At 36.3% G+C, this 10625-nt stretch overlaps 1 protein-coding gene across 1 annotated transcript; it reads left to right on the forward strand.

Moving 5' to 3' along the window:
- The first annotated feature begins 6179 nt into the window (after window positions 1-6179).
- LOC128736500 (structural maintenance of chromosomes protein 3) lies at window positions 6180-10625 on the forward strand. Its single transcript, XM_053830988.1, has 4 exons — window positions 6180-6272; window positions 6351-6629; window positions 6698-6777; window positions 6830-10625. Exon 4 carries the CDS (start codon window positions 6906-6908, stop codon window positions 10509-10511), a length of 3606 nt encoding a protein of 1201 aa, XP_053686963.1. The 5' UTR covers window positions 6180-6272; window positions 6351-6629; window positions 6698-6777; window positions 6830-6905; the 3' UTR covers window positions 10512-10625.

Raw genomic sequence — 10625 nt, forward strand, 5'->3', positions numbered from 1 at the left:
GGACAATAGGACATATAGTTAATGAAATTGTACTAAAACTGTTACATATATGGTATTGATATGTTATTTCGAAAACAAACGATTTACATTGAATGATAGAGACAATGATACACATATTGTCGTAAATGGTGCAAGTAACATTAGTGTAATGTTTTTGATATGGTTAAGCGATTATACAGTGAATCGTTTGCTTACACTATCTTATGTTAAAGATATTGTTTTAATAGTAAGAAATATAGTAAGAAATTAGTAAGCATCACATAAATACTATTTATTTTCTTTTATAACAGCCTATTTTATAATGAACGTTTCACGGCCAATATCATATCTAAAAAATCTTGTGCGTCGGAGTGGCGACTGCCTGGTCGTGTTTCGATGAAGTTTAAAACGTTTAACCATTTTCGCACTAGCCTAGATTTGACATCTGTTGGTTAGAATACTAATGTGAATTATTAATAAAAACAATTCATAATGCTTTACCTGCAATATTAATAGTGTTTTCGCCATCTTCAATTAAAAGTTATGGATGCACAACTTCCCACACCAAGAGTGTATAACAAAATGGCTGTTACTTGCGTTGCTGCCAAATAGCATACCACGAATAGCAACCGTTGAAAGTATGGTCAGAATTTCGTTCTTACTATTTGTTTAGTACTAACTGTATACAATATCGTACCCCAATGGTTAAACCTATATGAACTTCAATGGTAGCAAATAATATGCAACTTTATCATGAACAGTAACTATTGCTCATACAATACATTTATAATACCCAACGTTTCATCAATAGTTTTCGATTATGCGGGTTCTCTTTCCATTTTTATATTTTGTAAAAAACGAAGTTGGATTTAATGCTCATCATTACTGAACTCTTTCAAAAATTATTGGCGAAGTGAAAAATTAGGAGTTGCTTCCGTAGAGACCAATGTTCCGAGTAATACATAAATGGGTATAAAATGTGTAAAATTGCAAGTGAAACTGTTTCATAGTTTTCTATTTTCATGAATCTAAAAAAATCAAGAAATTATTAAGATCCATTATCGCACATCTGCCTTGAGAGTCTCTTTAGCAGAGAAACGGTTACACCCAAGCAACCAAAAGTTCGAATATTACTTGACACGCGAACTCGAAAGTTCATAATTAGTTCAGATTCAGTTCCGTGGAACTTTCACGCTGATTAGTAGTGTATATCAAGTATATGTGGAACTAAATGCTTTAAGAAGTGCTGCGAGTACTTCATAGATACTTCAAAGCTATTAGGATGCTACATGAAATTCTGAAGTAACTTTAGTTGCTAACAATTTCTCCGTGCTGCTTTTTTGTTTATATTTCTGGTGATCAAACCAGCAGAACCTGAAACTATTGGAGATTAATTTTTATTTCACTTGAATAAATTTAATCCTCGCACATTTCTAATTACAAATATAAATTAGAATGTAATGCTCTTCATTATTGTGTTGTGTAGCATATGCTGTCGGTATCTCACTACTACAGTTAATTGCCTGGTTCCAAACTTTAAGTTCTATAATTAACTCGCGCTGCATAAAGCTGCTGCAAGTTCCAAATCAAACTTTTACTTAACAACTCATTGGCAAAATTCACATCGCTTGTATACGACAAAGGTGACGCAGTGGATCGGTATAGGTTTACAACGCGGAGCACCCGGGTTCAAACCAGCAAACAGCAGGCAAATGCAACGAATATAGAAGTTAGGTAGAAGTATAAAAATAGAACATAGAAGTGCTGCTAAATTTGTTTTTTCTTAGTTTTTGACAGTTTATTTCGAAGCTGCTTAGCGTTCTATGCAGTGAACCCAAGACAGCTTGAAAGTTCGGTTAATTACTTAAAAGTGACGCTGCTTAGCAAGTTATAGATTGATATACATAAAGCTGTTTAACCCTTGTTAGACGCCATTATTCGAACTCTTGGTTACTTGGGCATCCATTGATGAAGGTATTGTGGCGGTTATGAAAAATCCGCATGCAGCGGCGGTGATAACGCGCTCAGGAGATAACCGCGAGATAAACGCAATATTAAAATTTAGGTTTTATGGTTTGCAGTTCTACAAAATAACAGTTTTGTAGCATGGTTTTGATGAAAAACAATTGATTTAGTAAATTTTCATGTATTAAATTGCAGAAATCTGCTCTGCGGTGATCTTTTGATGGTTTGGTTCAACAGTCAAGATAACCGCGATGTGAGGATGTTTCTTGCAATCTGCAATATCATCAAATGATAAAGGTTCTAGGCAAGATACGCAGCATAAAAGGACGCCATTTGAACGCACATCAACAGAACAGGAGAATTGCTCGAATGTTGTGCAAGATCGAAAATGACATACTACGTGACTCGTTTTGCTGAATTTCACTTGGTTGATGCTGCTACGGAATATCGCTGTGCGATCTAATCATTAATCGTTTATTCAACGAATTAAGCATCATGTAGCTGAAATATAAGCTAACGTTCAATCATGATATAGCAATCCTTCGTTTACACCAAGATCTTTACCTGACAGAACGAAGACGAGAGTTTCGTGCAATTGGCGCATATTTTTGAATGATTGTCTTACGTCACACGTTATCAAACTTATGTCGCTGTTTTAAAACTGCTTTCTCATCACGAAAAATAAAACAAATTTTAAATTTTCCTATGTTCTAATTTTAACTCTTGATTTTTGGCCTAATCTTGGTAATAAGTAAGGAATTCGATAAGCATAAACTCTTGTATAATTTGTACATACAAATTAGCTAATAGATACCAATTTCGTTTTTCTGTAACTCAATAAAATTGTTTTTTGAGACTACACGACATAAAGTTGTATTCTCACACAATAAAAATTCTGTAAAAAGTCGAACGAAAAGCATAAAAAAGAACCTAACTAGAGAGCTTCAATTTTCCCCGTTAAATCTATTACTCCTTTTCGTGGTCTCGATCAAATTGGTCCGAAGTTCAGCCACTGCTGTGTTGTTGGACAAGGAGAAATTTGCGATGTGGATAGTCTCATCCAAGGTTTTGGTTGTGTGTCCATACTATTCGTTAGGCCATTTTCAATGTCCTGGTCCTGGTATCTTTCTATCACTGATGAATATCACGATCCAGTCCGATCAAACTTTGTCAATAGCCGATCCATGTCGTTGTGAAACGAACAAATTTGGCAGTTCAAATGGTTGTTTCTGTTAATAGAAATTTATCGCTAAGGATTCACTGCTGCGATATTTTATTTTGTTTGAAGCACTACACCGTGTTTCCTCTGGCTAAAAAGTAGCGAGAAAAACGTTTATCTTCAAAAACTTTTTAATAATTATTTACCTTTTCACGAGGGGCAAGACACTGTTGAAAATATATTACTTTTCCCTATGGAAATATTTTTTCAACCTTAATATATTGACCTTTCCCACCCATAATATAACCTAAGGCCTTATAAAGTTACATCTTTTTATACATTTATAGAGCTTTAACAGGGCCTAATATATTATTATATGATAATATTAAGAAGTGTCTTGCCCCTCGCCTTTTCATTTCGTAAATAATTGATTCAGTTTTGCAGACATTAACTGACGAAAATCATATGCAATGTTATGAGCTTGCTTAGTTTTATCGCGAGTATATTTGTAGATTTCTAGCAGAGTAAAAGAGAAAGATAGTCTTGAGAGCCACACGATGCGTGATCTATGCAAGGGACGAGATTCACTCACTTCAAATGAATCTGGTACCTTAGATTTTTAGCTATTTGTTCTACGCGTGGTGTCTGTATAGTTTGTGGTCGTACCGTAGATAGTTATGCTGCTGTTGTCTGTTATTACAAATTCTTTTGAGAACTAGCGTTTTAAATTGAAGATTTCGAGTTTCTCGATGCTACATATAATAATAACACACTCAAGGAACCTTCCTCTGTATTGTAGTATACCTTCATATTTTATAATATACTTTGGCATGTACAAATTAACAATATTCAGTGGGCCTTATGACCAATCCCGCTAGTTGGGTATATAAGTAAACAATATGCATGAGCTGCGAAGGTGGTTTGCTAAGCAGTGAAATAAAATAAAACGTTCTCTTACGTTTAGGACGTTGACTGAGTTAGACGTGTTTTACATCTGCTCTATCCGTTACCCGAAAGTCCAATATACTGTTATTAATATAAAAGTTACAGTGGCGACGAGGATAATTCGGTTTCGCGTGTGAATAAAAGTGATTGCAGCGAGGAAGTTTATTGCTACACAGAGCCGTAGCATCAGCAGCTTTCGGGAAAGTTTTTTTCGGACCATTTTGTTCAACGTTTACTGCAGATTAGTTTTTCAATTTCAACTGCCGGTCGCTAGCGACGCTTAAATAATAGCATCGGCTAAATCATAGCATGCTACAGCAGGAGTAGGACAACAGCAGGAGAAATCTGGACCAAACGAATCGCCACTATCGGATTTTTGCTGGATTTTTATTGGGAAAAGTTGATTGTTGATGGCAGCAAATATGAAACTGATTGTATCGATTTTGACCGCTAGTTTTGGTTGGACGTATGTACCGGTAAATTCAGCGTTACGCTTTTGGCGGCTGTTTACACTGTTCATCTATCGGCATTCAAGAAGGATAAAGTGGCGATGTGTATTATTCGGTTTTGCGGAAACTTTTGCTGTACAGAAGTGTATACGGATAATAGTGTTATTTAATTTGCAATGGCAGTGGAAGTTTTTGGGAAGTTTTTTCCGGGCAGTTTGCATCGTTTAAGCTGGTGCAGAGTAGTTCTACGATTTTATCGCCGGTCGCAAGCGACGCTTAAAAGCATCGGCTAAACAGTAGCATGCCATTGAAGGAACAGCAGTAGAAGATATTTGAGCCATACGGAACGCCACCCGGAATACAGTTTTTTTGAAAAATTTTCGTGGCTGGAGAAATGAAGAAATATTTTAGAGGCTATGGATTTTGGATTAATCAGCTTTGCGCTTTTAGCGGCTACTTATCAATTGGCATTAGGTTAGCATAAAGATATCGACAGAATCAGTCTTGGTCTCGGCCCATAGGGGCAGATTGGACTCGTGCCAGAATCGGAATGTAAGCGTTATGTGGTGCTTCATATGAACCACCAAAGAAGCATGGTCAAGGGATGAAAAGACGGTGTGCGGATTTTCCGTGGATTTTCTCCAGTCTGGGAGATGTCGCGGCCAGCCAGAAGTACTGTGCATCTCAAAGTACCCAAAGTTGTACCCAAAGTTTTAGCGATAGTTTGACATCTTTCAAAAATTTTAAGAAGTTCGATACCAATTATATTTGTTTCAAGTGAAAAGCCTTGATTTCTGAAATTTCAAAATTGAATTATAGAATTACAAATTGTATAGTTAGTTAAATGTAAAATGATATTTATAAATGTTTATGAATTATGTTCAATCTTAAGAGGAGAGGTATTGTAGTATACCTTCATATTTTATAATATACTTTGGCATGTACAAATTAACAATATTCAGTGGGCCTTATGACCAATCCCGCTAGTTGGGTATATAAGTAAACAATATGCATGAGCTGCGAAGGTGGTTTGCTAAGCAGTGAAATAAAATAAAACGTTCTCTTACGTTTAGGACGTTGACTGAGTTAGACGTGTTTTACATCTGCTCTATCCGTTACCCGAAAGTCCAATATACTGTTATTAATATAAAAGTTACACTCTGAAGCTTTTATTTTGAATAATTCATAAAAAGCTGCTAAAAATTTAGAAAAATCTACTCAAAAAATGTTCTTGATTTGAGATTGCGTCTCTCTATCTTTAACAGGCTCTCTAGTCGTTACTCTTTTCAAGGCTCTCTAATCGGTCTTACTTTTACTTACTTTTGACTACGGGGTGAAGTGGCTGTCAAATTCATACATTTTCGATGTCCCACGCATAGGTACCAAAATGTTAATTTTGACAGGAACCAAAAAATTTGCTGGGAATTCCCCTTTACCGAGGACCATTTGAAAGTTGCTCTCTTCACTCCTACATGAGAAAGAGATAGCAACACACCATGCCCTTGACTTTTGACAACTGATTCTGTTCGATTGGAATTTTCGGTTTAAGATGGCGACTCTCTAAGGCTCTCTAGTGCAAGCGTTATTCGCGTTGGTTTTCGAGCAGAATATTTAAACATCTGGTCAACTGGTGAAAAACATCTGGCATCTCTGAAAATTTTAGCGTTGTTTGGTGATCTTGTATAGTTGAGTCTTGAGTGTTGTTTTAAAGAATGTAAAAATCCTGTAAAAGATATATGAATGCTCGCGATCTAGTTAAATTTAATTATACAAAGGTATTCGAAGTAGTTCAATAGATTAATAGGTATAAAAAATTTAAATAAAACGTTTTTTTTGAATTGGTTTCACCTCAGGATCAGTGATAGCATCAAGTGCTGGTGTTGGGAAACTAAAGCATAGCGCAGCCAAGGTTAGTCAAGAGAGGTTTTCTGATGTTCAAATTTGTTTTTCACCCCCGCTGGTTACCCTTGACGATCACCGAAATTTTCAATGCGAAAACTGTTGAATGTATAAACAACGTCGATGGTTGCTAACCAATCGTTCCGCGCACTTCTGCTCTACAAACTGTGAAAACTAGATCACCTATTTTAACTCACCTTGAGCGCAGCAATCAACATTTCAGAATCAATTCTGTAACTATCGAAATGTTGTTATGTTCTGTATAAATTTTGCTAATTATTTAAAAAATGTAATATTGTAGAAAGATTCAGTGCAAACTAATCAGGAATCACGCGTGGGGGATACTGCAACTGGTTATCTGCTTTCTGGAATATTGAAAAGGTAATTTCCAGCAGTTACATCGTATCATTTAAATAAAGGTGTGTTTTTTTAGCCTAAAAGTGGTGCTGTCTTCAGTTACAAAACTTGGACCTACTTCTCGATTGATGCCATCATAGTAAGAAGCCAACATGCATATAAAACAAGTCATTATCCAGGGCTTTAAAAGCTATCGTGAACAAACAGTTGTAGAACCATTTGACAAGCGCCATAATGTTGTGGTCGGTCGAAACGGATCGGGAAAAAGCAATTTCTTTTATGCGATCCAATTTGTGTTGAGCGATGAGTTTACGCATTTGCGACCTGAACAGCGCCAAGCTCTCCTGCACGAAGGGACTGGGGCTCGAGCGATGTCTGCTTATGTAGAAATCATTTTTGACAACTCGGATAATCGTGTTCCGATCGACAAAGAGGAAATATTTTTACGTCGCGTGATTGGAGCTAAGAAAGATCAGTATTTTTTAAACAAAAAAGTCGTTCCCCGCTCTGAAGTAGTTAATCTTTTGGAGTCTGCAGGCTTTTCAAACTCTAACCCCTACTATATTGTTAAACAAGGTAAAATTAATCAAATGGCTACAGCTCCAGATTCTCACCGGTTGAAGTTACTACGTGAGGTTGCGGGAACAAGAGTGTATGATGAGCGCAAAGAAGAATCTATGAACATCTTGAAAGAAACAGAAGGAAAAGTTGATAAAATTACCGAATTTTTGAGAACTATTGAAGACAGATTAAAAACACTAGAAGAAGAAAAGGAGGAGCTGAAAGAATATCAAAAATGGGACAAAGCCCGTCGTACACTCGAATATATTATTCATGAAACTGAGCTGAAAGAAAATAAAAAGTTACTAGATGAATTGGAATCACAAAGGAAAAGCTCAGGTGATAAACAAAAGATGTTCACACAAGAAATTCAAAAGGCTCAAGAAAAAAGTAAAAATATTCAAAAATTACTAAAAGATGCCAAGAAGGATGTTTCTACGACTAAAGATGAAAAATCTGTACTAACCACTGAACATCAGCAATTGCTCCGAGAAAAAACTAAATTGGATTTAACAATTTCTGATCTTACCGATGAGGTTCAAGGAGACAATAAATCAAAAGAGCGAGCGGAACAAGAATTAGAACGCTTGAAAATCACTATTGCCGAGAAGGAAAAAGAATTGGAAGCAGTACGTCCCCGATATGAAGCTATGCGCAGAAAAGAAGAGGAATGCTCGCGCGAGCTTAATTTGAAAGAGCAAAAACGCAAAGAACTTTACGCAAAACAAGGTCGGGGATCTCAATTTTCTTCAAAAGAAGAAAGAGACAAGTGGATACAAGGAGAATTAAAGTCTTTAAATAAGCAAATTAAAGACAAGATTGCTCATCAAAGCAAGTTGCAAGATGATTTGAAACGAGATGCTACCAAGCAAAAGGAGTTGGAAAAAAAGATTGAAGAGCATAGTGAAGCATTCGAACAGTTAAGAGTCCAAATAGATGAACACAACAAACATTATTATGAGTTGAAAAAGAAGAAGGATCACTATCAGAGCATTCGAAACGATATTTGGAAAAAGGAAACTCAAGTAACACAAACTTTGTCGGGTAACAAAGAAGAGCTTGCTAAGGCGGATCAAGCATTGCGATCAATGGCAGGAAAGCCTATCCTTAACGGACGCGATTCTGTTCGAAAAGTACTAGAAAGTTTCCAACAACGTGGGGGTCAGTATGCTGATATAGCAAATGCATATTTTGGTCCAGTAATTGAAAATTTTAATTGCGATAAATCAATTTATACTGCCGTTGAGGTCACTGCAGGTAATAGATTGTTTCATCACATTGTTGAATCTGATCGGGTGGGAACCCAGATTCTCAAAGAAATGAACAAATTAAAGCTCCCGGGAGAGGTAACGTTTATGCCTTTGAATCGCTTACAAGTGCGAATCCACGACTACCCAGAGGATCCTGACTCGATTCCAATGATTTCCAAATTAAGATATGAAGAACAGTATGACAAAGCGTTGAGGTATATATTTGGAAAAACTTTGATATGTCGAAATTTAGAACGCGCTACTGAATTAGCCAAAAGTACAGGATTAGACTGTGTGACATTGGAAGGCGACCAAGTGTCGTCTAAGGGATGTTTAACGGGCGGTTACTTTAATACATCACGATCAAGGTTGGAGATGCAGAAAAAAAGATCAGAATACCTACAGATGATTGAAGAGCTGGAAAAGGAGTTAAATGGATTCAAAACTGAATTGAAACAAACAGAGTCCAGTATAAACAGTGTTGTATCAGAGATGCAGAAAACAGAAACAAAACAAGGAAAATCCAAGGATGCATTTGACAAAATACAAGCGGATATTCGATTAATGAAGGATGAATTAACAAGAATTGAACGTTTTCGAAATCCAAAGGAGCGTTCGCTCGCTCAGTGTAAGGCAAACTTGGAGGCAATGAACAGCACAAAAGATGGATTAGAAAACGAATTACACCAAGAACTGATGTCTCAGTTATCCGTTCAAGATCAACACGAAGTGGATCAATTGAACGATGAAATTCGTAAATTGAATCAGGAAAATAAAGAAGCATTTACTTCCCGTATGAGTTTGGAAGTTACAAAAAATAAGCTGGAAAATTTGCTGACAAACAATCTCTTTCGTCGCAAAGATGAGTTGGTTCAGGCGCTGCAAGAAATATCGGTTGAAGATCGCAAACGTCAACTTAATAATTGTCGTAACGAGTTAACATCAACGGAGAAACGTATTAAAAAAGTTTTAACAGATCTGGATGAAATAGATAAAAAAGTTATTGAAGCAGTCAAGCAACAAAAAACATTTCAAAAAGAATTGGAAGTTTGGATGCAAAAAGAGAAAGAAGCGCAAGAGAAAATGGAAGAAGATTCGAAACGTATGGAAAAATGGGCAGCGAAAGAAAATTTGTTGCATCAAAAGATCGAAGAATGTACTGAAAAAATTGCCAGTCTTGGTGCATTGCCGCAAGTTGATCCGTCATATCAAAGAATGTCATTGAAACAACTATTCAAAGAACTGGAGAAAGCAAACCATCATTTGAAAAAGTATAATCATGTAAACAAAAAAGCGTTAGACCAGTTTCTTAGTTTTTCTGAACAGAAGGAGAAGCTTTATAAAAGAAAAGAAGAGCTTGATATTGGCGGTGAAAAGATTCGAGAATTAATGCAAAATTTGGAAATGCGTAAAGTAGAAGCAATACAGTTTACTTTCCGGCAGGTCGCGGCCAATTTTACTGAAGTTTTTAAAAAGCTTGTACCACAGGGGGCAGGCCATTTGATTCTTAGAACTCATAATGATACAGAAGGTAATGATATGGAAAAGGAGGTTGAAACTTCTGATGATTTCACTGGTATTGGCATAAGAGTTTCATTCACCGGAGTAGACGCTGAAATGCGTGAAATGAATCAACTTTCTGGGGGTCAAAAGTCTTTGGTGGCGCTCGCATTGATATTTGCTATTCAAAAGTGTGACCCTGCTCCTTTCTATCTTTTCGATGAAATTGACCAGGCTTTAGATGCTCAGCACAGAAAAGCAGTCGCAGACATGATTCATGAATTAAGTGACAAAGCACAGTTTATCACAACCACGTTTCGACCAGAGTTGTTGGAGAATGCACACAAATTTTATGGAGTACGTTTCCGAAATAAAGTAAGCCATGTCGATTGTGTTACACGTGAAATTGCTAGAGATTTTGTAGAAGATGATACCACACACGGTTAGAGTTTCCTGTAAATTCTAATACCGAAATATTACGTTTCATGGCTTCACATTCACAAAGAATCATTTTATTCAAAAAGCTGGATAATAAAATAGTTGCAATTATATGATAAATAA

This window comes from Sabethes cyaneus, chromosome 1, assembly GCF_943734655.1.
Source record: "Sabethes cyaneus chromosome 1, idSabCyanKW18_F2, whole genome shotgun sequence".
Classification (NCBI taxonomy): Eukaryota; Metazoa; Arthropoda; class Insecta; order Diptera; family Culicidae; genus Sabethes; species Sabethes cyaneus.